The sequence below is a fragment of the Amorphotheca resinae genome, assembly GCF_003019875.1.
Source record: "Amorphotheca resinae ATCC 22711 unplaced genomic scaffold M430scaffold_4, whole genome shotgun sequence".
Taxonomy (NCBI): Eukaryota; Fungi; Ascomycota; class Leotiomycetes; order Helotiales; family Amorphothecaceae; genus Amorphotheca; species Amorphotheca resinae.
The window spans coordinates 2,117,566-2,145,377 of record NW_020194474.1 but is presented as its reverse complement, the minus strand read 5'-3'; the positions used below and the strand labels follow the sequence as shown (position 1 = coordinate 2,145,377).

Below are 27,812 nucleotides of genomic sequence, written 5' to 3'. Positions count from 1 at the left end.
ACGCGCCTTGACCATGAGAATATTAGACATCTAGACGCCACTTTCATGGACTGTTCATAAAGCCCCTTGGTCGTTTATCTGATCTTACCATACCTATTATTCCAAGATTAGTGCTTCAAAAGATATCTCTCACCAGTTGTGTCGCGACGTTCGTGATTTTGATCCGTTGATACCATATGGGTTTCGCGTGGGTCTCGTGAAGGGTAGGGGTGAATCCGCCAAGCTTAGTGCACTGGAACGTTTTGACCCCAATTTCCCTCACCATTGGGCAAGACTAGTTTTAAGGTTATTGATCCGATGGTCTTTTGTCATCCCGAATGCTATCATAGGACGTACCAATACATATCCAAGCGCTAGGCATGCCAGAAGTCTCAATCCCAGCTCGGTTTTCATGCTACCGCCTGTTATGACAATGATGACTGGCTTTTCCACCACCATTCATGGTCTGTTCTCGACACATAGACATGCATTTGCTAAAGGCATAAGCCTAGATTATCAAATGTGATCGTTGACTGGGGCTACCATGTCCGGGGAGAGTCTAATTCGATCAAGCTTAACGTTGTGCGGTCCCAGCGTAAATTCATGGACGGATAACTCTGGATCCGAAAGGATCCCCGCAAAGCGTGCAGGTTATATATCAAGACTTGATACTCGGTTTCCCAAGGTTTTTGATCCAGCACCATTATCAAATTTCCATACGTGCCCATCTCAACTATCCATTCTTTTCACGAGCGCCCTAGTGGCCGCCACAGTCCTTATATACAAATACTATTTAATCAGTTACATCTTCAGTACACTACTTCACTATCATCATGCTTCTCAACCCTTTACTTGTCGTGGGACTTGTTTCTCTCACTGCTGCTGGTAGTAGGCATCTCAAGTCTATCTAGGTCTATAACTTACTTTTACAGCCCCCCATCTTCATTTGAGGCTCGAGAATAAGGTTGGCGCACGCGGAGTTGAGCTGGCTGAGCGAGGAATTACCTATGCTCCTCGCAAGCTACAACGGCGAAAGAACCAAGAGATCACTATCACTCAGCTCCAAGAAGAGATTTTGACCAATTCGCAAATGTCCTCGGAAGTGGAACTTGTCCAGCTTATTCAAGAAACGGTCATTGTCATCGATCAGACGAAGGAGAACAAGGACAATATCCGCAAAAATCACTTCAGAAATGTCAACAATAACGTGGTATGCTTTCTTCCTATCTTTTTCTAAGACCTCGCTAATACATTCAGAACACCATTCTTATCATCGTAACTGAAGTCATAGATCAACGCAATTCGCAAAACGTCAATACCCGCTACATGGCCCGGCAGATCCAATCCAACAGCCAATCCTCCAGGAAGGTCATGGCCATGATCCAAGAATCCCAACAGCTGATCATCGGCGGGAACGGCGCCAATTCAAACCTCAACAACGTCAGTGCAACTCCCGCTGGGGTCGCATCTGCTCAGTCAAGTGCCGCCGCGCAAGTCAACCCTAATGTTGTGACCATGGATCCCAACGCTACGCCAGAACTCAGCAATGCTACCATGCTCCTCCCAGCCGGTATTCCGCAGCCAAACTTTGGAGGCTTGCAGGCTATTCAAGATCCCGCGATCATTATCGAGCCAAATCAGCAGGTCTTTGTGGATTTCGTGAATCAACAGCAGGAGCAGGCCAGTATTATTAACATCAGTGGTTAAGGGCTTATTGGTGAGATCCTGTGGATTGGTTGGATACAGGTAATAAGTAGAAACGGAATGACAGGTTTGGGGTCCGAGCTGGAACGGTAGGATGGTACGATACCGAGTGGGAGCAGGGAGCCCGAAATCTATGAATGCCGACGGTAGACCCGCGGCTTGAGTAGAGATAGTTGGACCAAAGAGTAGTTGAGGATAGGATTAATTCAATTTACAGGATTCTTTTGCAGCCATACAGACATAAACTTCGAGAATCCAAAGTCTTGGCTAGAACGTCGATGCTTCCGGGGTGACAACGGAAATATTGAGGCTTTTCGTGTCTTGATGACATGAAATATGGGACAAAACCAGCCAAGCTTCATGGCATGGAGCATTAGCTGGAATGAGCCGGTATATAATAGCATGATATGGTCTCGAATCTCCTCCGAGGTCGACACCTAGAAGTCGGGGGAATGGCCTTACGACAGCCACCGTGATCCGAGTTTCAGAGCGCTTCAGGTCTCGTGACGACAGAACCCCAGAAAGACATTATATAATGTTGCCAAGTGTGTCGTGTGTCCTTGGGTAACATCGCCCCTTTCTTTGCGGAGTAGTCGCTTAACATGCATTGGCGGCCCTCGGTAGTTGGTGCAAGGAATGATTTAGGCACTGCTCGATTCATTGCTATAAGCCTCAGAGTTTAGCCAGCTTCGACCCCTCGCACGGCTTTACCTCTCGAAATGTATATTGATAGCGGCCGCCTCCTATCTGAAGGTAGATAAGAAGCAACCTGCAACAAGTACAGAGTCCGAGCCTTTGACAACAAAACCTGCAACGACAACAAGTGAAACATTACCAGGATGTCGAACTCCGACTTCATCCCTGCCTATCTCCCAAAAATTGAGGTCAAGGATCCGTCCCTCCTGCCCCATCATGCAGGATATCCTACGTGATGGCTACGTGATAATGCCAAATGCCTTCAGTCCAGAATCCGTGGCTCGGGCATAGTGAGAGATTGAAATCCTCTCTAAATCTCCTACAGGTAAGAGATGTTACAATATCACCATACAACATTTTTCAATCAATACCAGCAATCCGAATTATCCGATATCCTGAGACAAAGCAATTGAAGGCATCAGTCGATGGGAAGAGTGATAGCTTGTCTCCTAGAGCCCGGCCAATCAAACCTTGTACGCTGCTCCATTGCCAGGACATGTAAATTCTCCTATCTTGTAAGGCAAGACGAACCTGATAAGGACTCTTTTTCCGGGGTACTTGTTCCAGTTGTCGACGTAAACTGGTATGCAAACGTTCATCGAGAGGATCGGAGGATATGTCGTCTGGCGCTGTGGCTCAGCACATCACGTGATCGTACCGGAACCCCGGGCGCCCCACAGCGCAGAGGAGCGGAGAAGGAGCGTCATGGCTTTCAGGCTTCGCGGAGGCTCACCCCAGCCACAGCCCACTCCGAACGAGGGAACCGGTTCCGTTCGTCCTTCACCATCCTTCCCACCTTTGGGCCCCGATGAATCAATTCATTCCCCCAGCTGTCTACTCGGCACAGTACAGCAAACCAAGACCTCCAGCTGGGATCCCAATTCCTGTACTCGAATTGGTGTGGTAACACGGCCAACCCGGTTCCGGAGCACACGACTCGTTGGATGCGGTGAGGAACGGTGAGGGACCGAAGCCAAAAGGCGGAGACGAGAAGCTCGGAGGAGAAGAAAACCTCGAGGCCATAACCTTCCCTCTGTCCATACACAATGGGACTCAGAGACCGTTTCCGCCGCGCTCTCCACCGCTCGGGGCAAGGTTCCCTCAGCTCTACAACTCGCACCTCGTCGGTGTCCGAGTCCAGCTCCTCCCAAGGGTCGACCAGCCCTCCGCTACAATCCACACGCACGGTATCCTCGACAAACCGAAATCTGCCTATGATTACACTGACGAAGACGAGTTCACGACTGAGCAAAAGACTGACGTGGAGGAGCGACAAGGACAGCGAAGAGGAGAAGGAGAGGAGGAGGAAAGAGAAAGAGTGGCAGGCGTTTGCACCACGGCAGCACCATTGGTTACGGATGAGTAAAGAGAGAGAGATGATGGCGGGCTTTGAGTGGAAATGGAAGAATTCCGCCGATGGGTATGTTGCCTTTGTCTCTTTCCCGTGCTACTGTTGCTGGTTCGCCGTTCGCCTGCTTGGAAAGTTACTGACATTTCGGGATAGTGGGAGGCCGAATTCGATATATAGTGGCATAAGTCCTTGTACATCGAGGCCAGGTAGCAGGGACGGCAGAGATTTGCGTAAGGCCCCTTCGAATGGTGATCTGAATGGTGGGGGTAGAGAAGAGGGGGCCGTTGGAGGCCCTGCCGCTGATGAATAGTGGGTTTGTCATGGACCCAACGACGAGCAAAGTTGTGATGATTCGATGTAGCATATGATATTGGCGTCAGGGTGGTTTTGCATTAAATCTGGCTGTGAGGAAAATATGGTTACTTGGAAAGCATATGAGGACATTTGCTGGGACAAGACCTCGCCGACCTTGGTCGCAGAGGCACGACACTGATACATATAGATGTTTTCCATTTTCAGGAATTCAACTCGGTCAATGTCTAGGCCTAGACATAGAGTTTGAATACATGTAATTGATGGAATAGACTGCTATAGAAATTAAGACCTAAAACATCAGTCACTATTGTGATCCCAATTGCCCAGATACTCCGGGGTCGTTGCAGCAATCCATAAGGTACTAATCTGATTGGATCTCAAGACCCAAATCGAAGTGCCGTTCGTAGTTGTAATTCCTTTATACAAAAGAGCAATTGATTGATTTGTCTTTCATAACAGACAAATGTACAGAGTACAATCATACAATATTTTGAACCCCGGAAGGGTCATCGTATCGGTCATGGCTTTGACCGGTTATGGGGCTTAGCGACCTTCGCAACTCCAACGGCGTTCCCTCGCTGAACCTCCAACAACAACCCGCTGCCGGTGCATACTTGATGTCCGCCAAATCAGTAACCTTATTCTTACCCACGTGTTGATGCAGTTATCCTCGCAATCCGCAATCCTCAGCCTTATCTACAATCACCGCTCTGGTCGAGGTGGCCACCCCGAGGCTTAGTGGCCTTGGCGACTCCTCCAACGTTCCTCTCCCGGGTCGAAAGCAGTGGTGATCCTGATGTCGATCTGGGGCTTGGCCCGCCCGCAACCTTATATTCAAAAGCAAGTCGAAGCTCGTATCCTGCATCAGCGTGCTCGGGATAAGGCGCAACAACCTTGGCAGCTCCGGCAGGCATCGTTCGGCCCCAATCATTATGTTTTTTTCATCTTTTGCAGCTCCTGCCAACGGGAAGGGATATTGCGCAGTTCTTCCTTCTGCTGAATTTCTTCCTTCGTCTGAAGTCAGTCTTTGCACTCTGCCTATATATCTATCTGAACTATCCTGTTGGAAGCCATGTTCTTGACCAACACGCTCGTCCCACTCGGCTTGATCGGTTTCTCCTCGTCTCTTTTCAAGACTTTCGGTTTCGCAGTCGAGGCGCTCTTAGTAAATGAAACGCCTTTCTTTGTGTTCTCTCATCTAAACCTCCTTTTGTCTTCAAGATGAAGATATCATCTGTCACAGCAGCTGCCATCCTCTCAGGAGCTGCTCTAGCGGCTCCCCAAGTCTGTGCCCCTGCAGTTCCCGCACCATCCGGACCACCCCCACCCCCGCCAGCGCCTGTCACTATTACTCTTAGCACAACAGTTAGCACGACAGTCACTCATCATTATCTTCAAAATGGAGTCGTTTCAATTGGGTCCATTCTCCCTAGTCCTGTGGTCAATGCCGTCGTGTCAAACTCTGTTGTTACATCAACGGTATCGGCTTCTAATGGTGGACCGGCTACCGTTACAGTTTTCACCACCTCTGTGTCGATCTCGTCTGCTACGCCTATCTTCACTAATGTGGTGAATAACGTGAATAACGTTAACAACGTTAATAACGTTAACGACAGTGTCAACAACATAAACAATAGTGTCAACAATATAACTAACAACAACATCAACAACAACAACATTAACAACAACAACACTACTAACAACAACATTGTGCATCCTGTTCCGGACGACCGACTTCCCAATCCGCCTATCCAGAAACAGGCTATCCAATATGACATTGGACCAGAAGGGAAACAAACAGTAAAAGCCTGTCCCACTGGCCGGAAACAGTATGATTGTGTCGAAGCGATTTACGGAAGTCATGGGGTGATTCAAGAGGTCAATGTCATTAATGTCAGAATCACAACAATGGAAGATGGGGCTACGAAAACGATAAGAGTCACCAAGACTAATACTCCAGCCACAGTTACCCCAAGTGCATTGGCTCACAAGAAGGCTGAAGAAACGGCGACAGGAACTAATGCTGTCGTTTACACATATGCACACGGCACAGGAACGGGGACAGGAACAGCACACGGTTCACAACCAACCCATCACGTCAAAGTTGGCAGAGATGGAAAGATCGCCTATGAGCCGCCGTTCGTTATGGCCAGTGCTGGTGATATCGTCCGATTCACCTTCTTCCCTCGGAACCACTCTGTTACATCTTGCTCTAGGGATGACCCTTGTGTGAAGGATGGAGTCTTTGATTCAGGATTCAAAGCTACTTTCATCCAAAACTCTACAGCTTTCCTCGACTTCCCTGTTAGTGATGATAAGAAGCCAATGTTCTTCTACAGGTATGACCTCTCCTTTCAGCTCTTCGAGCTTAAAGACTGACAGAACTTAGCAAAACCAAGGGTGAGTGTAAGCAAGGCATGGTATTCGCCATCAACCCTAAGAACGAATCGGACTTCAAGAGCTTCCAGGATAAGGCGAAGAACTTCGATGAGAATGAGGCCAGAAAAAAGCATCATCACCACAACTGGAACGGTACACACAGCGCGGAATGGAACCGTACACACAACGGAACAGATGGGATGAATAGAATGAATTGGACCCACAGCCTCGAATGGAACCGAACACACAATGGAACGAATGGAACGAACATCACAGCTTGGACCATTCATATCGCTCCTCCCCCTGCTGCAACACCTATCAAACTCCCTCGATACTACTAGTCGGTAACATCTTGCAATAATGCTTGGGGTACAGGCATTTGAATCCAAAAAATTTTAGCTCCGAAGAATCTAGAGGGGAGGAATGGCGTTTAGCGTTTTCGAAAAGCAAACTTGTACTTTACAAAATTCGGTTCATGGATCCCGGGAATTTGGAATGTTGGATCACGTTCATCTGGTTTGAAGTTAAGTGGGATTTCTTATTTTGGTTTTCTGCGGCGTTCATAGATATTGCTATAGAATCAAAGCAAACATTGACATATATGCCGCTCTGCATATTCCCAGGATCCGTAGGAACATATTGACATGCGCGAGCTCCCACTTCTTGGGGCTCCCCTTTGGTTGGCCATCCAGCACGTACCAAAGCCACCAACAGATCATGCCTCTAGCGGGCATCAACTCTGCAAGGTATGTGGCGAGGAAAGTGACCTTCGGCTCCAACCTGCTGGGTGATTCCAGCATGCTGCACCAATGGCACCCTCGTCCCCCCCGGTGCAACATGGAGAGTCTCACAGATAGGGCACGTTCCCGGCGTGCCAGATCCCAGGTGCACACACAATGGCTTTGTCCGAATTGCGACCATGTCTCTGAGAGCGCGCATTCCCAGGCCCTTTTTGGCGGATAGCCCGGGGGTGGGAAGGACCCCGATCATGCACGAGTGGACACTAATCGTGTCTTAGATTCGGGCGCTGCTGTTCTCGTCCTGGATTCCGGGTTCTGGGTGCTCGAAAGAACGCGGGTCCCGATATATCGCTGCACAAGGCCAGAGAAGATGGGGGATGCAACAACCCGCCCGACCCGCCAGAATATAGTATATCCCCATGTCGCTGTAACCCGAGGCTCGAAGCTCGTCTCTCTACCGGGAGGTGAAAAAGGGTTCTCGCCCCGGCGCCAAACCTGGACACCGAAAGAGAAGAGTCCCTGAATGCTTTCAGCTGCTGCCCAACGAGTGACTAGACGACGACGGACCTGGAGTTGACAAATAAACTGACAAATACACACATCGTCATATGCAAATGGCGACTGCGAATCGAGGGCATTCGTGATCTAAGCTGACTCGATGCTCCATTACGGGGAGAGCTGAATAGAGGGCCCATTGACGCCCCGCGACTCCGCGACTCCGCGAGCGACTTCAGGTTGGTGGGGGACGCAAGCGCAAATCGACGTAGACCTACCAGAAGATCAGAAAGTTCAGAAGTGTGCCATGGGCCCTGACACACGCGTCCGGGCTAAGATCTTCAGGGTTCTGGTTCCCTGTTTATTACTGCATCCTTTTCCTAATTCTCGGGACCAACGACAGTCAACATACCGCATCGAGAGCCAGAGACCCTACTTCAACGGGCCGCCATTGGTCTATTTCCGCGTTACCGTACGTGTGATAGACAAGCTTTAGGTTTATACCTGGGTTTGCGGGGAAGAGACTCGAGCTCTTCCGCGCTTCCCCGAGGCTGCGTGCATCTTCACATTACACAAGTGTGATTTGGGTTCCCGCTCCGCGTCTCTTCAAGACGGATCCAGTCTATCACGTTCCTCACCCAGGCTGCAAAAAGGCTCTCAACCAGGGATTCATATCTCCAGTCATACGTGGTTATCTGCGTTTCAGTAACCAGAAGTGGTCGGAGGTTATCTCCTAATTTTCAAGCAGTGATTTGCTGATTTGCTGATTTCAGCCCCTCCAAGGACCCCTCATGACAACGGGGGATGTTCGCCGCCGCGCCTTAATCCAGCTAGTTGTCCGGTTCTGGCCATTTGTTTTGTTTCCAGAAAGATGTGTGGATCTAGTGTTGATCCAATGATACTGGTTTCTGGGTATCTTTTACGAAGCAGACTCTGCCGTATAGAGATAATGGCGCCGGGAGGTGCACCTTATAGCCCAACACGTGTGGTTCGTATCTCATTCAATACCTCCGATTCCTTCACGTTCTGGAACATGTCACATTCTTTTTCTCCGTCGAAGTGATATCCATACCAACATAGAATCTGTTGGAACTTAATTGAGGTATCATACGCATATTTTTGACAAGGGCAATGATCTGCCGCTTTGGCTTATGAACAAGACCTGTGATTAGAGTACAAGATGTCGATCAGATCCGCGGCCATTCCAGAAGATGGCTCTTGCAGGTTTTAGTCGAAACTAACAACCTCTCATTAACTCACCATGCCTCACGTACCACCAGGAAACATCACAGGAGTGTACTATATAGTAGTTGCTGGCCTACCATGGGGATGCTCTTGGCAAAGGTTGAAAGACTTTGCACGAAATCAACAGCCCGATGGCAAATGTATCGAGATCGATCATGCCATGGTATACCCAGATTCTACGGACGGGTGGGTGAGGGTCAAGGGCAAAGAGAATTTCCGCAAAGCCTTCGGTGAGTAGGAACTTCCCAATCAACACCATAGAACTGATATATTCAGAGCACTTGAATGGTGGTATCCTCGATGATCGCTCTCTTCTGGCAGACGGCCGCAACGAGACAGAGACCCAAACCCTTCGTGACTTGAACACGACACGAACACTAATGCTGCCACGCCGTGATCACAATAGTAGTTCGGCTTCATGCAATGCCTATTCCCCTTCGGCGTCTGCGAGCCCGTATACTCAAACAAGTCCTTCAACTTATTCCACAAGTGAAATAGACGCAAGTAAACTGAACCTCTACCTTTGGTCGGAACTGATCATCTATAGTGGTACTACCAACTGCAGCAAGGAGGACCAAGTTATCATCCAGTTTCACCAGTCTGTCCAAATGGCTCGTACTACCAAACACCAGCAATGTATGAAACTGCTGCGAGTCCCATCTTCGCCCCGCCGGCACTACAGTACTCCATGGGGCCTGCTGCACCAGCTATGCTTTATGGAGGCAACATAGCACCGGCTCTTCCGGGCTATCTTCCTCAACAGCCGGTTTACACGTACGTCGCACCGTACGTCGACTACCCCATACCACTGCCCAACGTCTCCACTCCTGGCCAGACGCCTCCAACCAACAGCAAAAACGAATCGCGAAAAATCATCATCTCACAGCTCCCGCACACTATCACCTCTTCGGATCTCCGCGATCTCCTAGCTAAAGCCGCGGACAAATGCGGCTCAGCATCCTCGACCTCTAGATCCTCATCTCCCATCCACGACATCGAGATTGCCAAGCATGGAGACGGGAAGGCGAAAGGCAGCGCGTCCGTCGTCCTTGAAAGCCGTCATCTTGCGAGAGCATTCGTCAAAGTCGTTGACGGGATGAAATACCAAGGACGGGTCCTGAGCGCTAGATTGGCGAAAGAAGGTGCAGAACCCGGGAGACAAAGTTCACCCCCGGGAAAGCTGTATATGCCTTCGGGGTCCTCGTCAAGTTCGCATTACTCGGGGAACAAGCAGCGAGTGTCGAAGGACGCCAGGAGCGAGCGACGTCCTTCATACGATACTCCTTCGGGAGAGTCGGGTGTAGGGGAGACTGAATCGCATAGGGAATCGAGGTATGGGAGTGGTGAGAAGAAGTCGGGGGCGAAATCTGGGGAGCAAGCGAGGAGGAGGTCGTCGGATGTAATGAGTACTCCGGCTGTGGTTGATGGGTCTTCAAGTCGGGGAAGTCAGGGGATGGAGAGGAGATCTCGTAGTTAGGGGTAAGAGTGCCATTGAATATTGGTGTGACTATGACATTTAGAAGAGCCGCATTTCAGGTGTGGGCAAGTGAGAGGTGGAAGGGATGTGCTGAAGGGGTGGGGTGGGTTGGTGTGATGATTAATGATTGGGAGGGAGTTGGGTTTGGATACAGATAAATTCTGGCAATTATCGAGGGAAATCATATGATACATTTGAATCAGGACGCAACATCACTTGAGCGCCCATTCTTGACCCTCAGCCCAGTGGGTCCAGAGATGGGGGTTGGGGGAAGCTATTGGAATTGGGATCTTGGCTTCAGATACTGCAGTGGTTGCTCAAGCAAATATCTGGACAGGCTTTTGCTTTTACCGCAAAGGCCATCGTCCCTTGACCTTCTCGGTCAGCCCAGCCCTCTCCACAACCTCGTGACTCCTCTTCTCAGCTTCTCGCCAGACCTCTTCCTCATTCATAGTCTGTAGCTTCCCTCCCTTCACCACCTCTTTCCCGTCCACAACCACCAACTCCACGTCTCTGCCCGTGACAGAATACACCACCGCACTAACGGGTGAGAAGTAAGGCTGCAGATGCACACGCCGCATATCAATCGCCACGAAATCAGCTTTCTTCCCAACCTCCAGACTGCCGATGGAATCCTGGAGGCCCAGTGCTTTCGCTCCGTTGATGGTGGCCATCTCGAGGACCTGCTCGGCAGAGACGATGGTCGGGTCATAGCTCTTCGCTTTGTGGATTATGGCCGCGAGCTTCATCTCCTGCAGGAGATCGTTCGTGTTGTTGCATGGTGCTCCGTCGGTCCCTAGGCCGACGTTGACGCCTGAAGCCAGAAGCTCGGGGAGTCGACAGATCCCAGATGCTAACTTCGCGTTGGATGTGGGACAGTGGGCAACGTGGGTTCCTGTCTCTGCTAGTTTGGATATGTCGGAATCATCAAGATGTACCATGTGCACCAAGACAGTACTTGGACCAAGGAGACCGACGGAGGAGCAGTATGACATCGGGGTGTGAGACCGAGACTCGAAGAAGTCTCTATCCGCTTTGACCTCTGCACAGTGCATAGTAATTGGAATATTCTTCTCCTTAGAAATAGTAGCCATCTCTTTATAGAGACCATCTGATACGCTGTTCCATTCATCAGATCTGTCGTTCCAACTTTCAGAAGATACTCACCCACCAGGAGTCCTCGCTCCAAACCAGACTCGGATCCGATCATTGGCCTTCTTATCCCACTTTTCCCACATTTTGATGGCCCCGAGTAGGGACGTCTCGCGATCCTCAACAAGACCTGGATGCATGGCCCACGCTGGGTCTTTGGCATAAGTTGCGATATCCATAACTATCTTTCCGAGACATCCCCGGATACCACTCTCTTCGACAGCTCGACAAAGACCATCGAATCCATATCTGTCGGCGAACTATGATCCCTAAGCCTTACTTTTCACTTCGTTTGGAGAAGGATGACATACCATGCTCTCGAGAAAACAGGTCGTCCCCGACAACAGCATCTCAGCGATACTCATCCTCGCGGCGGCATACCCATCTTCGGCAGTGAAGTTTCCCTGAAGCACCCAGATCCTCTCACATAGCCAAGACACCAGCTCCAAATCATCCGCAGCTCCTATTTGCCGATATCAGCACCAGGTCGACCCCTTGGAAGGATCACGTGAGTAACCCCAAACAACTCACCCCGTAGCAACGTCTGAGCGGTATGCATATGCGTGGTGATCAAGCCGGGGATTATAATGCGCCCTGAAAGATCGATAAGTTCCTCCTTGGGGTATCTTTCAATGAGTGTTTCGGCCTTGCCGATATCAGCAATTTTGTCTCCTTGGACAAGGATGGCTCCGTCGAGGATGACATCTCTACTCGTATTGACCGTCACGATCGTGGCGTTGGTATATAAGACCATGTTGTCAACTGATCCTATTCTTCTTCTCTTGAAAGATAATTCATTCGACACCTTAGGTATATGGAAGAGGGACCCCTTCACTTGAATAGTTCCCTACGGCCCCCCATTTATATCTTCCCCTATCGGGCCCCATCTATCGGCGGGGTCCGAAGGGTCCCTACCGCTATCATCCACAAATAGCGGTAGATCCCGAACTCGAGAGGTTTTGAAATGACTTAAAAGCATCGGTGATGTTCCAATTCAATACTTGTCGTGTACGGCTATCTCACAATCCGGGGTCGAGGAAATCATTTCAGAACTGCACGTGACCTGCCCCTCCATTTCCGGACTTCACCTGTTCCTCAACTCCAATTCTCTCACGTCCTCCCCTTAACTTGTGGATTTCGACATACAGATTCAACTCCAGGAATATATCAGTCGATTCGAGTATTGCTTGTACATCTTTCCGTCCTTCAATGTGCTGCCTACTTATATGCAGAGAACAAGCATACAGCGAGCTTAGCCATCAACTCCAATCGCAATTAGACAAATGACCTACCTCTGTTATTTTTCCTTTTTAATCCGCTCTCTGAAAACCTTTATTTGAATAAGATAACTTGGACGTTGATATGTCAGACTCATGCTTCCATTTTGCACGTGGATTGGAAGTCAGATTCTCCTTCGTGCAGGGGGTTGGGACTGGTCAGAGATGTGGGTGCGAGTGTTATGCTGACAACTCCTTCTGCTCCTTGGTGAAGTGTTCGAGAAGGACTGCGGGGTTATTCATAGGTTGCATTTATATTCAAGAGCTGTGTTTTAAGGTGCATGTAGAAGTGTATTTCAGTAGATAGGAGATGGCTTGGTAAGTATTGATATGTAGGCATGTATGTATTCTATGTATTCTTGTAACATCATAGCTACCTCGACATTTGTCGTAAGAGATATATTCTTCTGCTATGTTTCTCTATTCTATCCTTGGTCCTGCCTTCTACCCTGGACAAAACGTGTCCTCTGGAAATTTGGAGGAGCGATTGTTTCCATCCCGATCTTAGGTCTTGCAGGTTATACAAAGCTACAGCTAGCTGTGTTGCGCGCCAAGTCAATTGGACTGATGTTCAGTTCCCTGCGACCATCGAGATGAGAGTAGTACCATGCTTTTCGAAGTATCATTTTAACCGCTCAACCTTTCGCAAACTACCGCACTCCTTGGCCCCCAAAAAGGTCTCTCAGACTTAACCTCCTGCCTGCAATAACCGGGTTCCCATTTCCACTGCCACTCTCGAAACCACCGTCGGCGAAACCCCCCGTGCCTGCCGTTTCCAAGGCGCCTCTTTCCAGCGTTTCCACAACAGGAGCATCTCTCGTTCGTTCCCAGAACTCTTTTATGAGTGTACAGTTAAGCTGTCTCGTATCCTCCTGGTCCTGGATAAAGAACCCCAAGACCTTCTCTTCCCCCAACGAACCTTGCAAGCCTGCCTGTCCCCTCTCCAGAAACCTGATAATCATGATCTCCGCCGTGATCTCCACCTCCAGCACATCTTGCATCTCAATGATCAGATTATCCAGCCCCTTCTTATTGAGGATGATGATGCAGTATCGATCCTGCCCGCCCACGCTTGCCGGAGAGAAGGGCGCGAGCTGGCACACGAATAACGTCCCCGCCATCTCGGCCTTGTCCCAGGTCTGGTCGGCGGGGAAGTAGTTGTAGATTTGGCAGGAGGCGGCGATGGAGAGGATGGAACTTATGGAGGGCTTGTAGCGCCGCAGAACAGAGAGGTTGAGCTCGGTGTTTGATCTAACAGGCAGTTGTTGCGGGGCCGTGTATGCCGTCTCGGAATCGTAGTCTGAGGCTTGGACAGGTTGGTGGTGGTGGTGTGAGTGCCGCGGATGCCCATTTCGGGGTGTCATTTTGACGGTTTGGGGTGTGAGGAGGTGGGCTTGGAGGAGCTGGTCGGAAGATCAGGGCTGTTGTTGAAGGTGCTAGGTCCTTTGCCTTGCGATACGTCGTCGGCGCGTGGTCGCGAAAGGCACTGCCTTACAAGCTTGGTTCTGTCAGGTGTGAAGTATGCGAGCTGCTAGTAGTGCACAATATCGCGTGTATTTGAGGTTGGATGGTGAGTTGGAAATGCACTGGTTGGCGTGGAGGACTGAGAAACATCGCAGCCTCGTCGCGACGTCGAGGGACCTTGTTCGGCAGCGATCACCCGAACGGATCACGCCCGCGGTCCCGCGGCCCACCACGACAAGAATCCTTGACTCCCCTCCAAACTTTACTTCATGCAGTAAACAACCTCGACAAGATATCTCGATATCACCGGCCACACATGAGGTCTGATATATAACGGCACGTTCCAATGACCGCTCCAGCCGTACTCAAGCAGTACTCCTCCCAGATCCTCCCTGGCTCTACGTCATCAGCCAACGGCTTCACGACACTGCGACAACATGCGGATTGAGCTCTACAGCGACAGGGGATTAGTACATCATCAGAATGGGCCCAAGCACACGAACGTCCGTTGATCAAGAGCATAGCGAGCTTGAAGCTCCTCCGCAGACCTCGAGTCCACAATCCCTCTCGAAAGCAGTACACGCTCGAAGATCTGAATATGTGCGTCCACAGAAGATCAAAGTCAAGATTGGGACGTGGAATGTAGCTGCGCGTCCAGGGACGGATAAGGATCTCAAGGGATGGTTTGCACAGGGGAAGGGCGTCGACAAGAAGTTGGCGGGGATGAAAATAGGAGGTGGCGACAGTCGAGATGGTTCCGAGGGCCTGGGGCCGCAAGAACATGGATCAACGACGGGGTCTACGCCTCCGAATGGTGACAATGGATTAGTGCCTGGTGGAGATGAGATTGGGCTGTATGTCCTTGGGCTTCAAGAGGTGGTGGAACTCTCGTCTCCGAAAGAATATATTGGAAGGGTATATGCGGATCCCGGACCTGCTGCGAAATGGAAGAAAGCATTGATCGAAGCGTTACCCCCCGGGTATATTCAGATCGCAGAACAACAGCTTTCTGGGTTATTACTCTTTATATTCGCCTCGCCCGACATTGCGCCAACAATAAGTTCCGTCAGTTCTGTGAACGTGGGTACTGGGATGATGGGGTATCTGGGAAATAAAGGTGGCATCGCAACGAGGATAATACTTGGGGAGACGACACGAATGGTTTTCATCAATTGCCATCTGGCTTCTGGGGCAGATCCCAAGGATTTAGACCGAAGATGTTGGGACGTGTCCCAAATTCAGCAAAGGGCATCTTTTGACCCTATTAACTGGGGTGGAGTTTTGGCTGATGGACCGGAGGGTATTGGGGAGGAGGACTTTGCATTCTGGTTCGGAGATTTGAATTTCAGGTTAGAGCTTCCCGGTGACGATATTCGACGACTTCTTATGCTGCATACGAAAGGGGAATACGATGTTGGGAAGTCACGGAATAAAGGCAATGGGGAATCAATTGATGATAGTGATGGACCCATTATCATCAGGAGTGTGGAAAGCGATGATGAGTCCGAGGGTGGGTCGGTACCCAGGACTAGCAGCACGTTTGAGAATGGCGATGATACTTCTTCTGTGTCATTACCGGACCCAGATGAGTTCATTGAAGATCCGAGTCAAGACCCAGCATCATTGCAAGCTACGATCGAGTCGTTATTACCTCATGACCAGCTGAAACAGGTTCAACAGAACCGGAAAGCTTTTCACGATGGTTGGAGAGAAGGTCCGATCACATTTTTACCCACGTATAAATATGATATTGGGAGTACGGGACATTTCGATTCCAGCGAGAAGAAACGAGCGCCTAGCTGGTGCGATCGGATACTTTTTAGGACTCGCAGGGACAAGCTTGAGTATGACGGGAAATCTCAAGAAGAAGAACTCACTAGGATAAGGGACGAAGAGATGAAGGCAAGAGGAATTGACCGCGCACAGGAAGATGAGGATGTCTTGTTTGATTATAATGATGGTGCGGATGAAGCTGGAACTGATGAAGAGCCAGCCACGACGAAAGGATCTTATGACGAATATGACGAATATGATGAAAACGAGGATGCGGAGGAAGTGGTTACCAAGGAAGGCTTCGTGGATAAGATTCATTTGGACGTTTATACAACGCACCAAAGGGTTGTCTCGTCGGATCATAAGCCCCTGGATGCAGTCTTTACGCTGGAATATGATGCAGTAGTACCTGAACTCAAGTCGAGAATTCAAGCAGAAGTTGCCCGGGAACTCGACCGAGCAGAGAACGAAGGGCGGCCCGGAATTACTGTTGTTGTGGATCATTCTCATGACGCGGAGGCTGTAACACAAACGAACTCACGGAATCCGTCGATGGGAGGGACAGAAGGAGTCAATTTTGGTCCGGTCTCGTTTCACAAACGAATACGTCGAGGCTTGACAATCGCTAACACAAGTCAAGTCAGTTCAACATTTGCATTTGTTGAACGGCCAAGTGCGCCTGGAGAGAACGAACGCATTGCGCCTTCTTGGCTATCAGTTTGCTTTGTTGGGTCCGAATTCGATGAGGACTCCCGACATATGAAAGACATGAAGAGGGAGATTACCTTAGAACCAGGCGAAGCTGTAAATGCCACAGTTGAGCTGTTTATTGATGATATCGACTTCGTCAAATCCCTCAATGACGGGATAGCCAAACTTGACGATGTCCTGGTCCTACGCGTCACAAATGGCAGAGATCACTTCATTCCAGTCCGCGGCTCATGGCTCCAGTCGTGTTTCGGTCGCTCTGTTGATGAGCTCATCCGCGTCCCCGAAGGCGGTGTCCGAACACTCTGTCTTGATAAAGATGACAAAGGAAGCCCTATCAACCGCAGCCAAGAAGTCCGCTGGTCCGCACCCCGCGAACTCTTCAAACTTACAGAAGCCATCGAATTGCTCACCGAGCGCTGCATAGCTGATGCGAATATGCTCGAGAATGCACAACTGCCCAAAGAGTCTGCTGGCTGGCCATTTGATTCAAAATCATGGCTGCTCAACGACAGTGGCGCACGAGAAACGGGGAAGGGATATGTGTTAGAAGCCTTGGATGAGGATAAGAATCTAAGAGAGTCGTTCCCGCCTGAGATGCCTGCCATCGAGAAGGTAGAGATATTGGCTGAAGTACTAGTTACATGGCTAGGCAGTTTGACCGATGGGATCATACCTGAATCACTGTGGAAGCAACTTGACAATGACATTACCTCTCGAGGCACGAAACAAATTACCGACGCCGAACAAACGCAAAATTGGGTCCTGGACGTCCTCTCATCGTCGCCAAATCACAACATCTCATTTGTATTCCTGACGAGCATGCTGAAACGTGTCGCTGGAGAACTGGCCCCCGTTCCCCAGTCCGCAGGATGGAGGGATAGTCTGGGAAGGGCTAGCCTTGACAGTGTTCGGCGGAGTCTAAGTTGGAGAGCCAAGCCTCCCCAGTTTCCGAACGATAAAGAAATACTGCGGAGACAGGCTCAGGAGAAAGCGTACGCGGAGGTATTCTCGCGTGTGGTCTTCAGAAGCCAAGTCTTCAGCAAGGAGAAAGAGAGGAAAGTGGCTGATGAAAGGAGAAGGTATATCTTGGAGGCTTTCTTACATGGTGGTACGAATCGTGCCTGAGGAGAGCACAGGCGCAATGCAAGAGAGGAAAACAAATCTAATGCTCTATGTATTATAAGGGAGAAAGAACCATTGGATAGCGTTATGAAAAAAATTCGAAAGCCCTCGGATTTTATCTGTGATGCCGATAGGGGGGCTAACAAGTGTCGGCCGCTATATGACCGCGTATTGGTTCCAAGGAGAACAATGAAGAGGAAAAGGAAATAACAACCGAGAAGAAACTCTCGTCTGACGTAAGTCTCCAGATCCGTTCTCCAGCCGTGGGGAAGCTCCTATGATCGGTGCTTGGGAGAAAAAAAAGCCTCCTCTCCCGAGAGTAATAATAGGGGTTCGGCATCAGCGGCGCTAGTCCCTCAGCTCCCTCGTCACTGCACGGCAGGAATGCTACTGTACGGTGCATCAAAAGGCGTCTTCTACCCTGCTAGCACGGAAGAAACTTCGAAGGGCGGACAACGGAATGCAACAATGTGGGGGTTACAGGTTCAGGCCATGTGTGGGGAGACTCGAGAGGAAGGAACGTGAGATATTGTCTTTCGATGTTGTGTTACAGTATTGTCTTGCTCTTTCTTTTTTCCTGGTGTACAACAACATTGTCTGAGATTCGAAGGCCGAAGAAGTGTCTTCTTGAAGATTAGGACTATGGGTTATGGTTTATGGATCATGGAGGTTAGTAGGTTACGTGTGATGATTCGATTTTGATACAGGGGGGAGTAGTGGCCGGTCGTTCGGAAGGGATGGAGAGGGAGATATTCAGGGCTTATGTATGCAGCCCTGCGGGATGCGGATGCGTGTTGCACCTTTACTACTCCGTAGAGGTCGCCTGATCACCTAATGATACTTGGGGACATGAAGATAGCTACGAGGGGTCTGGAAAGGGGTCTGTTTCATGGAGTGTTTACCATCTTGCTATCGTAGCGAGATATAGGTGTTTTCGTTGGTTGAAGGAATCGTTAAAACATCGCATCTGATTTGCTACTGCGGATCTCGTTTTATTATTGACTGTGTATATAGACAGTACCAGATCTCCGAGTTTAAATTTCTCTATCAGAGTATTTAGGAGGTGGTTATGAAGATCTGTTTCCGGGGATTGGATCGTGCCTTGAGCGTGACCCTGTAAGATGCAGCAAATGTAGGAAAAGCGAAAGAAAACGACCAGGAAAAAACTACTAGAAGACCTTTTCTCCTTCTTTCGAAGGATCTAAGACATTCCAAGCGCGTTCTCCGTAAGACCAGGTCCCTGATACATGCGTAATTCTCGTTCCAGCACATGTCGTCCCTTATCTTTGATAAGTTACACCTAGTAATTAGTAGTAGCGCCCTAACGTAACTCCGGAGGTATAGTAAACAGCTCGTGTAAAAGGCGGGCTCTGCGGCGTTTCATCCATTGACATTTCCTTATCTTTTCCAACTGCTTCCAAGACCCAACTTTACGGCTAATGCGTCTTGGCGGGCCAGCCTTTATCTTGTGGGCTCGGTCGATATCAGAGCCGTGATTGGCTGGTAAAAGCATATCAAAGCCTCTTAGGCTCTGTTGTCGCTCTCCCCCCATGAGGCCAAGGCTGCCCAGACCGCACGAGGCTGGGGCAGAGCGCGAGGTCAACCATTGAGCCGTGTTCCCGTGGGCGCCGAGCCCAGTCAGCTCATCAGCTATTCGCGTTAAGCTCGTTAGGGACCCGCTGCGTCGGGGGAGGTAATCTTCGCCAAGTGATGAGCTACATGCAATGGCGTGGACGGTTCGCTGTTAAAGTAGTTGTCAAGCACATTAGTCCTCAACCCCGTGTTGATATCAATCTCAAATAGAACGACGTTGCTTCCGTGAGATAAGATCTCCCTGTCCCTTATCAGTTGGCATGCGGTATGGCTGACGCCGGTTTCGCCCGTCTGCCGCTGCCTCCCTCCAGCCCTCAGAGCCATGGCGTTGCTTTATATATGGATGGCCAGGGCCGGCCTGGGTGCGGTTGTGCCTCATTTGACTGTCTCTCTTCTGCTCAATTAGGCTTCAGGTGAAAAGCAGTAGAAGTCAATATGTCGTCTCTCTATGCTGCCACTTACAATGGCACCACCGAGGCGGGGTGTGATTCTCTAAATGATAACTGCAACATCTACTATGAGGTACTAACCCACTCTCCTCTCCCCTTCCTACAGGTTTCTAACGGATGACAGACCGGCGATATTGCCTGGGTGCTTACCTCTGCCGCCCTCGTTCTCCTCATGATTCCGGGTGTCGGATTCTTCTATTCTGGCCTCGCCCGCCGCAAGTCCGCCCTCTCTCTCATCTGGCTCTCCCTGATGTCTGTCGGCGTCGTCTCCTTTCAATGGTTCTTCTGGGGTTATTCCTTGACCTTCTCCCACAATGCCGGTAAATACATTGGGGATCTTCGAAACATTGGTTTTAGGAACGTGTTGGGAGCGCCGAGTGTGGGAAGCTCGAGGATTCCGGATCTGGTGTTTGCTATATACCAGGGCATGTTCGCTGCCATCACGTCTGTCCCCCTTCCCCCCTTTTTTTGTTGTAGAGGGACCCAGCTGACAGTTGAAACAGTCCCGCACTCGCTATTGGCGCTGCAGCAGAGAGAGGCCGCATGCTTCCCTGCATAGTCTTCATGTTCATCTGGTCGACCATCATCTATGACCCTATTGCATGCTGGACGTGGAACCCTGCGGGATGGGTATTTAAGATGGGCGGTCTCGATTTCGCCGGTGGAACGCCTGTACACATCTCTTCCGGCGCTGCAGCCCTCGCCTACTCCATCATGCTGGGCAAGCGGTCCGGCTACAGCGATACCCATGGTCTCCCATACCGACCCCACAACGTGACACACGTCGTCCTGGGAACTGTTTTCCTCTGGGTTGGGTGGTTTGGCTTCAACGGTGGCTCTGCACTTTCTGGCAACTTGCGCGCGGCCATGGCATGCGTCGTGACGAACCTTGCTGCGTCTGTTGCGGGCGTGACTTGGGTTCTCCTCGATTACCGACTCGAGAAGAAATGGTCCACTGTCGGATTCTGCTCTGGTGCCATCTCTGGTCTCGTCGCGATCACGCCCGCATCCGGATTCGTCCCCGCGTGGTCCGCGGTGATATTTGGAGTCGTGGGTGCGGCAGCATGCAACTATGCGACAAAGTTGAAGTTCCTGCTCCGGGTTGATGATTCGCTGGATATTTTCGCAGAGCACGCCGTTGGTGGTATTGTGGGGAATCTTCTGACTGGTCTCTTCGCTGCGTATGTCTTCACTTTCTTTCCTCTTATCCTGTTCCAATGTAGAAAAGGGAACCAAGACTAACATGTCGAATCCAGCGATTACATAGCGCACCTCGACGGCGCGACTACCATCCCCGGCGGCTGGCTCAACCACCACTATATCCAGCTGGCTTACCAACTGGCCGACTGTGTTAGCGGCTTTGCTTACTCCTTCGGCGGCACCTGTATCATTCTCTTCATAATGAACCTGATCCCCGGCCTGTCGCTCCGCGCATCAGAGCAGGAGGAAGCCCTCGGCATTGATGACGCCCAGCTGGGCGAGTTCGCATATGATTATGTGGAGTTGCGTCGCGACTACTCAGATGTAATCATTGGCGAGGAGACAGGTAACAAGGAGAGTCAGGGCAGTGCGGATGGTGGCCAGAAGGCTTAGATAGTCCATATGCTAGCGAAGGCGTTTGTGGGTTTAGGAAATATTACTGTAATTAGGAAATTAATTCATCATTAACAAGTGTTCAGACAAATATCTCGAGCTTCTTGCTCTTCTTGCAGTTGTCGTTGACCATCTTCAAAACTCTAGATCCAGGGAATTCAATACTAAGGATCAGATCACGGAGTCCACTTTGAAACCGGCAAGGCAACAAGAATGAAGTACTTTTCGTAACTTTTTGTGATGTAATGCATCAAATAAAAGCAGCGCGTAGAAACGCCAATAACACCACCCATTGCGCTATCCAGTAAGAAATCCAAGCTATCTATTGGCCAAGGACTATAATATTGATAGCTCTTTCTTAAACAGAGAGCTCTACGGCCTTGCTAGATTCGATATGCTTGCGGAAAGGTTTGAGAGCAGCTTCAACTTCTCCGCCTGGACCGGCAAATCGCTGGACTTGCTCCGGACATCTTCCAATAAAGTTCTTCGGGTCTAAAAGGTTGTCGAGATCGGCCCAGATTGGGGAGAAGAATTCTGTCTTCTTAATCCTCTCGATAAGGTCGTTCTTTTGAATATTAGCATCTCTTACTAAAGAGGGCTCGGATGATACTTACTTTTCCACCTTCCTTCTTCACTACGTCGGAGGCTTGGTGAGAGAGAACACGAATTTCCTCATCTAAAATTTCACCGCATTAGTAACTTCCATATTTATGGGGAATTTCTAGAGAGGTTGCATACGGGCGTCCTGTCTGCTTCTTCCTAAGGCAACCAGTCTCATGATGATAACCTAAAAGTTTCAAAGTTAATTCCATAATTAGGTAGTTAAGAAAAGGTGCATACTTCAGTCGCCATGAATGGCAACTCCTCCATAAGGCGGGAATGGATGCGTTGAGGGTAGACAACGAGCCCAGAGACAACCTAACAGATTTCTGAGTCAGTGACTACTTGTTCAGAGGAACTTTTGTTTCTTTTACATTGTCCAGAGTCATGCAGATAGCGTCTGCGGAGAGAAACATCTCAGGAATAGTAATTCGTCGGATGGCCGAGTCATCAAGCGTACGCTAGAGTTTACGAATTAGTTACTAGGTAATTGATTAAGACAGGGCGCCTAGAGAATCAACATACCTCAAACCACTGAGCAGCGTAAGTGTCGTTGGCATTCTTGTTAAGGTTGGAGCTAGAAGTTCTCGGTCAGCAGCTCCTCGAGTGACGACCAAAGGTAGAGTGTGTAAAGCGCTCGATTCTCAATGTCTTCAAGCTGTGAGAACATTGAGTGCTTATGACATGGTCAAAAGAGGAAGAAATGCTCAGACATACAGGTGTCTGCCGAGACCAGCAATTCTCTCAGACCGCACTAAAGATTTGCAGTCAGCAACCGGCCAAACAGCGTAATAGTTATGAAACGCTATCTATGGGAGTCTGCTTGGACAATTCACTCACTCGGATTGCGCTTGTACGCCATTGCACTAGATCCGATCTGGTCCTATTGAAAAGGTCAGCTTCTAACTTCTTAATGCACATTTGACTAGGGTTTGCAAGGCATTTTTATGAGCTCTTCTAGGTTTATCTGCGAAGCAGACGAAACCAGCTGCCTTTAGAACATTCAAAAAGTGCATATTTTACTCGGACTCACTTTCTCAAAAGGTTCCTCTATTTCTTTCTGAAAAGTTGTTAGTAACATGTTTAAAAGCTATGCGGTCCATTCTGTGGCAGGTGACACGTACAAGATGGGCCAAATGTCGGACTAGAAGTTCTCAAAGTTAGTGACTGCTATTCTAGGAAGTTCACCGCTTTACATACTGTCACTCGAGATCTTTTGGACAGTAGCGCCAAACGCGGAAAGCGCATTAGCAATTCTTAGATCCACCTTTCTTGTATACGTCTGGGTAGAAATTGGGTAGCAGCTAGGGAAGCCGGCTTTCTCGCAGAGAATTTCGTTGAGCTTATCGACCTTTGCCCCATCGCCCTCGAAAATCTCCAGGAAGCTGGCCTGGGTACCTGTGGTTCCTTGAGCGCCTCGGTATCCTGAAGGTTGTTCGAGTCAGTGATTGGTTTTTAGGCAAGGCAGAAGGAAGAGTTTATCTTACGGATGTCTGCCCGAACCTTGCTAATATCGTCCAGGTCCATAAGTAAGTCCGCGATCCATTGTGCAACTCTACGGCCCACGGTAATCAATTGAGCTGGTTGAAAGTGCGGTAAACTGGGGTTAGCTTTACATTTGCGACATTAGGGTAGAGGCACTTATTGTAACCCAGCGTAGGAGTATCCTTCCATTCAAGTGCAAATTTCGACAGCTTGTGAATGATTATGGCTAGCTTTGGCAACAAGAGGTCAAGCGCATCTCTCTGGAAGATGAGGTCCGCATTGTCGGTACAATAGCAGGAGGTTGCTAAGGGAGTTAGCATTTGCCTTCTTTGGATGTTTTTGGAGTAACCACTCCCGAGACGTGATTTAAAAGCAGCAAGATGGTTCTTAGGTAGAAGCATGTCTTACAACACTTGAATCATTCCCGAATAGGTGATTACCTACCACCATAGTGGATAATGCCGGCCTGTTGTAAAGTTAGCACCTGTAGGGCCTATGCCGAAGGCGGAGAGAATTCGAAAAGAGCACTTACAGCTGCAGGTGCCACCTGACCAAAGGCATACACATGAGCCATGCTAGTATTTTGTCAAGTCAGTAATTGCGCGTTGAAAAGGAAGTGGGAGGTAGGCGGGGGAAGGAAGTCTCAGGAGCTGTGGCATATTGAGACTCGAGAGACCATCCGAAATAGAGCCTTAGAGGTACATACACGTCGTGTCTCCTCTTTCGCTCTTCCTCTGCAGCAACTTTGAAATCTTCATCCGTCATCACGACATGCTCCTTCATCTGCCGAATTGCCTCATCGCTAATATCGATCCCTAACTCCTTCTCGCCCTCGGCAAGCCAAATCCACAACTGTCTCCAAGTCGAAGCCCTGGTTCTTGCGCTAAAGATCGTCTTCATCTCGGTGCCTGATAGAAAAAAGAACATTAGTAGTGCTCAATTGATATACAAGCAATCCCAAAACTGAGAAGATGTGCTAAAGGGTACGGGGTACAGGGAGGTATTTGGTGTTGCGGGGTAGCAGTATGGCTAGGGTTCGATGGCTTTGCGGGGCATTGCTTATAAGAAATACTTACTTGCATAGCGCGAAGCAAGCGGAGTCTGGTAAGTGTCGTTGCCTGACATCTTGAATAGCAATTATGAGTATCTCGGTGTTGTGTTGCTGTTGTCAGGGGTTGTCCAAGGTTATTCAGAGCTTGATACCGTAGTCGCGGGGCAGATTTTTATCTACGCTAACCATAGCGGCCGCACGGCCGCACCATCACCGATATTCCGCTAGTCGGAGCCTCCCAAGCTTCCTCGGCTGTGTCCCCTCCAATGTTCGAACTGCCCACTTGATTTGATCGCGTTGTCACTCTTCGAAATCGAAGCGTTCTCGTGCAAAGTCTTGATATTGGTTAGAAAGGAGCTCCTGGCATAGACCCTCTCCTCGATGACATGGCGCTAAGTATCGGGCAAGTCCTCAAGGGACGAAAAGGAGCATATCAGCAGCTAAGGTAGTGGAGGCATTGAAGGCCTCCACCGTCTTCAAAGCGCAATTATTGCCAATTTCTACTACTAAACCAGATTTGTATGGGTTACTTGTTGTACTTGATCGCTGAAATGATAGCTAATCTATCCTTAGTGTTTTGGTAAAGACTGAGTTGGGCTTTGAAAAGATATGTCTAAAGCGCGAATACGGCAATTACGAACTCCCTGCTATAGCATCATGCCAGTATATTCGAAACCTACTCGATCTTATCTGACCGAACGGCGACGATGCAGAAGTAGATAACACATATTTGACCAAAGAACATCCATGCCTGGTTTTTGAATGGATGGATCTCTGCGAACAGTGCTCTCCGATCCATTTCGAGAGAATTCGAGTCTTCTCAAGATTATGGCTAGATGAGTCCTGTCGGCCCTTGCTCTTCAGCAGCTGGATACCAAGTTGGAAACACAATTTGTCAAAGTAGGGACATTGCGTCAACTCGAGCAGCTGCCAGGGCCCAAGGTGTCGCCAGAGCGAATAGACTTCTCGAATACTCACTGGTTCTGGATTACATGAAAAGACCGACAGCTTTGGAGGCACTACAACATTCGTACCTGCAATTTCTTCCGTGAAGGAAAGTTTGAAAGCCGTCCTCTTATTGATGCCGGAAAATGGACGAATGTATGCTCAATCATACCGACCTTGGTACACATACTACATTGTCACTGCTCGGAAGGTTCATGAAGGTTTACAAGTAACACAGTTGTATTACACAACTTCAACAACTCTCACAATCACCATCAATAGCAATAGCTCTTACTCACCAAAAACTCAAACCCATTCTCCATGGCGGAGGATCCGGAACTTTCGGTGGAAGATAGACAACTTCTCCGCAAGATCATGAAGCTTGATCCAAGCGACAGACCAACAGCAAGATAATGCCAATGAGGGGTGTAAAAATGGGCGCGAACACAGGCCCTGCACCGTAAAACTGCGGAGTTTTCAGCAGCCTTAAGTTTGCTTTACTAAAAGAAAAGTGCAGAAGAAGAAACAGACGTAGGTACAGCAGTAGGTCTTCTCTGGTGGTCACTCACCCAACTACTACTGATCTAAGGCTGATATCCCTAAATGTTTCACGGTGCAATAGCTCCGGTGTAGCCCAAATTGGGGTACATTATTTGATCTGCTGTCTGAGGGTCAAGAACAATTTTCGGATAGCAGGGATCCTAGAGAGATTGTAAGTTTCTGGTGTTATGATTTCTGGACCAACATCGATATGAGATACAAACGAGCCGGGGTATGTTACTCACATCGTCGAAGAAGGGTATTTTGGAAGCATCCTCCTGGAACCACGTATCTCGATGCTTATGTTTTCTCATGCACCATGCGCAACGAATGTTGCCGTCCTTCGGAGCCCTTTCCCCACAGGGACACCAAAACTACATATTTAAATCAGCACAAAACCGAGGAAAACTCTAACATCTTACTTACAGCTCTCTCATCCTGATTGTCGTCAAGCCACATGCCTTCATTTGGATCGCCATCCCACTCGTAACTCCCCTTTGTTCTCGTTCTAAAGTATTCTTGGTTTGGGAGCTCTTCTTTGAGTTTACAGGGCAAACAAATCCACCGAGTATACTGATCACAGTCACAGGTGTCTGAAAGATACGGCGGAAGGTTACGTTCAACCTTCTCATCACAAACGGTACAGTAACAAATTATGGTATGGCTTTGAAGTGCTGGATCAAGATGTGGCCTCCGACGAGAACGCCAGGGTGGAGTGTCTCGAACCCGAGGCACATATCGGCATTCCTATTTTGATAGTCAATTGGTATTTTCTTTGAATTTTTGAAGATTGTTAGGGACTGCAAACCTCGCAAACGTTCACACGACACCTGAGGCAGGGCAGTGCGTTCACAGCATCGCATTTGAGGTTCCAAACTCTAACCTCGAGCTCTTCATCATAAACGGCTCTGCCCCATTTTCCCCGAGCAAAATCAAGTCCCTCGCACAAGCCGTAGAGTGATCGAAATTCTTGACGCGCTTTGAGGCCGTTGCCGTCACACAAGGCTAGGCATTTCAGGTGCTCAAATATCGATTCGTTTTGACGGATATTGGTATAGAGCTCTGAGCATGTTGAGGCCAAATGAAAGAGATCTAAGGTACTGAGGTACTGAGCTATCTTCTCCAGGATTTCGTACTGTGATACAAGAAAAAGGAGATTGGCCATGTTGTTTTGAGGAGCAGAAGAGTTGGATGAGATTTGTTTTGTTGGCTTCGCGTCTCTGTGCATGCAGAGTCAGGGCGAGGGGTCTGGCGGGTAAAAGCGGTTGCATACGTTCTCCCAGTCACCAGTAGGAGGGCAAGAAGACTATTTACAGTAACCATCTGTTTCGGCGCTCTCCATATACAATTTGTTTCAAGACAAATCGATATACAGCAAAAGGAGGAGAAAATTGACATGACTCTCATATCATTTATTTGACTTCGCCGGTTTCCATATCTGATAGAGCATCTTGATAGAATCCAGACTGGCATTAACAAAGCTTTGTATCAAGGATACTTATGACTGAGATCGCGAAAGCTGACAGAACCATAACAGGAGTTGCACACTCACAAATCAGATCAAGTGGTCTGCGTAAACCCAACAGATAGCCAGCTATTATTTATTTTCTCATACGCCGTCCCAGCCAGTGGCTATGCGGAACTTCTGCTATTTCTAATATATCCTCAGGAAAAAC

The 27,812-nt window shown here is 49.2% G+C and overlaps 11 protein-coding genes across 11 annotated transcripts; 6 read left to right on the top strand and 5 right to left on the bottom strand.

The window, feature by feature from the left end:
* The first annotated feature begins 686 nt into the window (after positions 1-686).
* Positions 687-1,914, top strand: M430DRAFT_34382 (hypothetical protein). Its single transcript, XM_024866540.1, has 3 exons — positions 687-864; positions 912-1,189; positions 1,237-1,914. The coding sequence occupies exons 1-3, from the start codon at positions 813-815 to the stop codon at positions 1,684-1,686; spliced, it is 780 nt and encodes a 259-aa protein (XP_024722718.1). The 5' UTR covers positions 687-812; the 3' UTR covers positions 1,687-1,914.
* A 3,850-nt stretch (positions 1,915-5,764) lies between these two features.
* On the top strand, positions 5,765-6,831 carry M430DRAFT_137934 (hypothetical protein). Its single transcript, XM_024862541.1, has 2 exons — positions 5,765-6,384; positions 6,435-6,831. Exons 1-2 carry the CDS (start codon positions 5,954-5,956, stop codon positions 6,763-6,765), a joined length of 762 nt encoding a protein of 253 aa, XP_024722717.1. The 5' UTR covers positions 5,765-5,953; the 3' UTR covers positions 6,766-6,831.
* A 122-nt stretch (positions 6,832-6,953) lies between these two features.
* On the top strand, positions 6,954-7,407 carry M430DRAFT_227263 (hypothetical protein). The gene has a single exon (XM_024864754.1). The coding sequence runs from the start codon at positions 7,142-7,144 to the stop codon at positions 7,385-7,387; it is 246 nt and encodes an 81-aa protein (XP_024722716.1). The 5' UTR covers positions 6,954-7,141; the 3' UTR covers positions 7,388-7,407.
* M430DRAFT_227262 (hypothetical protein) lies at positions 7,408-8,086 on the bottom strand. Its single transcript, XM_024864753.1, has 2 exons — positions 7,732-8,086; positions 7,408-7,683 (listed from the first exon to the last, which is right to left on the bottom strand). Exons 1-2 carry the CDS (start codon positions 7,857-7,859, stop codon positions 7,428-7,430), a joined length of 384 nt encoding a protein of 127 aa, XP_024722715.1. The 5' UTR covers positions 7,860-8,086; the 3' UTR covers positions 7,408-7,427.
* Positions 8,087-8,821: 735 nt separating this feature from the next.
* Positions 8,822-10,555, top strand: M430DRAFT_227244 (hypothetical protein). Its single transcript, XM_024864751.1, has 3 exons — positions 8,822-9,134; positions 9,181-9,404; positions 9,452-10,555. The coding sequence occupies exons 1-3, from the start codon at positions 8,921-8,923 to the stop codon at positions 10,379-10,381; spliced, it is 1,368 nt and encodes a 455-aa protein (XP_024722714.1). The 5' UTR covers positions 8,822-8,920; the 3' UTR covers positions 10,382-10,555.
* Positions 10,556-10,728: 173 nt separating this feature from the next.
* Positions 10,729-12,287, bottom strand: M430DRAFT_98355 (hypothetical protein; the record flags this gene model as incomplete). Its single annotated transcript, XM_024870117.1, has 4 exons — positions 10,729-11,500; positions 11,549-11,793; positions 11,845-11,996; positions 12,065-12,287. The coding sequence occupies 4 exons, from the start codon at positions 12,285-12,287 to the stop codon at positions 10,729-10,731; spliced, it is 1,392 nt and encodes a 463-aa protein (XP_024722713.1).
* Positions 12,288-13,145: 858 nt separating this feature from the next.
* M430DRAFT_137930 (hypothetical protein) lies at positions 13,146-14,406 on the bottom strand. Its single transcript, XM_024862540.1, has one exon. It carries the CDS (start codon positions 14,172-14,174, stop codon positions 13,461-13,463), a length of 714 nt encoding a protein of 237 aa, XP_024722712.1. The 5' UTR covers positions 14,175-14,406; the 3' UTR covers positions 13,146-13,460.
* Positions 14,407-14,540: 134 nt separating this feature from the next.
* Positions 14,541-18,159, top strand: M430DRAFT_34379 (hypothetical protein). Its single transcript, XM_024866539.1, has one exon. It carries the CDS (start codon positions 14,758-14,760, stop codon positions 17,881-17,883), a length of 3,126 nt encoding a protein of 1,041 aa, XP_024722711.1. The 5' UTR covers positions 14,541-14,757; the 3' UTR covers positions 17,884-18,159.
* A 1,567-nt stretch (positions 18,160-19,726) lies between these two features.
* M430DRAFT_227161 (hypothetical protein) lies at positions 19,727-21,694 on the top strand. Its single transcript, XM_024864750.1, has 4 exons — positions 19,727-19,995; positions 20,047-20,366; positions 20,426-21,103; positions 21,179-21,694. Exons 1-4 carry the CDS (start codon positions 19,909-19,911, stop codon positions 21,513-21,515), a joined length of 1,422 nt encoding a protein of 473 aa, XP_024722710.1. The 5' UTR covers positions 19,727-19,908; the 3' UTR covers positions 21,516-21,694.
* On the bottom strand, positions 21,570-24,725 carry M430DRAFT_41301 (hypothetical protein; the record flags this gene model as incomplete). Its single annotated transcript, XM_024867467.1, has 17 exons — positions 21,570-22,080; positions 22,130-22,191; positions 22,254-22,302; positions 22,356-22,433; positions 22,490-22,576; positions 22,641-22,692; positions 22,833-22,869; positions 22,956-22,998; positions 23,149-23,175; positions 23,240-23,259; positions 23,316-23,540; positions 23,603-23,710; positions 23,761-23,904; positions 24,045-24,066; positions 24,133-24,175; positions 24,307-24,508; positions 24,677-24,725. 17 exons carry the CDS (start codon positions 24,723-24,725, stop codon positions 21,874-21,876), a joined length of 1,455 nt encoding a protein of 484 aa, XP_024722709.1. The 3' UTR covers positions 21,570-21,873.
* A 1,129-nt stretch (positions 24,726-25,854) lies between these two features.
* On the bottom strand, positions 25,855-27,331 carry M430DRAFT_34378 (hypothetical protein). Its single transcript, XM_024866538.1, has 4 exons — positions 26,945-27,331; positions 26,563-26,883; positions 26,382-26,510; positions 25,855-26,297 (listed from the first exon to the last, which is right to left on the bottom strand). Exons 1-4 carry the CDS (start codon positions 27,299-27,301, stop codon positions 26,205-26,207), a joined length of 900 nt encoding a protein of 299 aa, XP_024722708.1. The 5' UTR covers positions 27,302-27,331; the 3' UTR covers positions 25,855-26,204.
* Between the last annotated feature and the right edge of the window lie 481 nt (positions 27,332-27,812).

Excerpts from the sequence above, each read along its gene's own strand:
- M430DRAFT_34382 (XM_024866540.1), top strand. The coding sequence starts at position 813 with ATGCTTCTCAACCCTTTACTTGTCGTGGGACTTGTTTCTCTCACTGCT. Across the intron at positions 865-911 it reads TGTTTCTCTCACTGCTGCTG|CCCCCCATCTTCATTTGAGG; the intron begins GTAGTAGGCATC and ends TTACTTTTACAG. Across the intron at positions 1,190-1,236 it reads GAAATGTCAACAATAACGTG|AACACCATTCTTATCATCGT; the intron begins GTATGCTTTCTT and ends TAATACATTCAG.
- M430DRAFT_137934 (XM_024862541.1), top strand. The coding sequence starts at position 5,954 with ATGGAAGATGGGGCTACGAAAACGATAAGAGTCACCAAGACTAATACT. Across the intron at positions 6,385-6,434 it reads AAGCCAATGTTCTTCTACAG|CAAAACCAAGGGTGAGTGTA; the intron begins GTATGACCTCTC and ends GACAGAACTTAG.
- M430DRAFT_34379 (XM_024866539.1), top strand. The coding sequence starts at position 14,758 with ATGGGCCCAAGCACACGAACGTCCGTTGATCAAGAGCATAGCGAGCTT.
- M430DRAFT_227263 (XM_024864754.1), top strand. The coding sequence starts at position 7,142 with ATGCCTCTAGCGGGCATCAACTCTGCAAGGTATGTGGCGAGGAAAGTG.
- M430DRAFT_34378 (XM_024866538.1), bottom strand. The coding sequence starts at position 27,301 with ATGGCCAATCTCCTTTTTCTTGTATCACAGTACGAAATCCTGGAGAAG. Across the intron at positions 26,884-26,944 it reads GTCGTGTGAACGTTTGCGAG|GAATGCCGATATGTGCCTCG; the intron begins GTTTGCAGTCCC and ends CTATCAAAATAG. Across the intron at positions 26,511-26,562 it reads ACAATCAGGATGAGAGAGCT|TTTTGGTGTCCCTGTGGGGA; the intron begins GTAAGTAAGATG and ends TTAAATATGTAG.
- M430DRAFT_137930 (XM_024862540.1), bottom strand. The coding sequence starts at position 14,174 with ATGACACCCCGAAATGGGCATCCGCGGCACTCACACCACCACCACCAA.
- M430DRAFT_227161 (XM_024864750.1), top strand. The coding sequence starts at position 19,909 with ATGTCGTCTCTCTATGCTGCCACTTACAATGGCACCACCGAGGCGGGG. Across the intron at positions 19,996-20,046 it reads ACTGCAACATCTACTATGAG|ACCGGCGATATTGCCTGGGT; the intron begins GTACTAACCCAC and ends AACGGATGACAG. Across the intron at positions 21,104-21,178 it reads CTGACTGGTCTCTTCGCTGC|CGATTACATAGCGCACCTCG; the intron begins GTATGTCTTCAC and ends TGTCGAATCCAG.
- M430DRAFT_227262 (XM_024864753.1), bottom strand. The coding sequence starts at position 7,859 with ATGGGCCCTCTATTCAGCTCTCCCCGTAATGGAGCATCGAGTCAGCTT. Across the intron at positions 7,684-7,731 it reads AGTTTATTTGTCAACTCCAG|GGACTCTTCTCTTTCGGTGT; the intron begins GTCCGTCGTCGT and ends GAAAGCATTCAG.
- M430DRAFT_227244 (XM_024864751.1), top strand. The coding sequence starts at position 8,921 with ATGCCTCACGTACCACCAGGAAACATCACAGGAGTGTACTATATAGTA. Across the intron at positions 9,135-9,180 it reads GAATTTCCGCAAAGCCTTCG|AGCACTTGAATGGTGGTATC; the intron begins GTGAGTAGGAAC and ends TGATATATTCAG. Across the intron at positions 9,405-9,451 it reads ATTCCACAAGTGAAATAGAC|TGGTACTACCAACTGCAGCA; the intron begins GCAAGTAAACTG and ends GATCATCTATAG.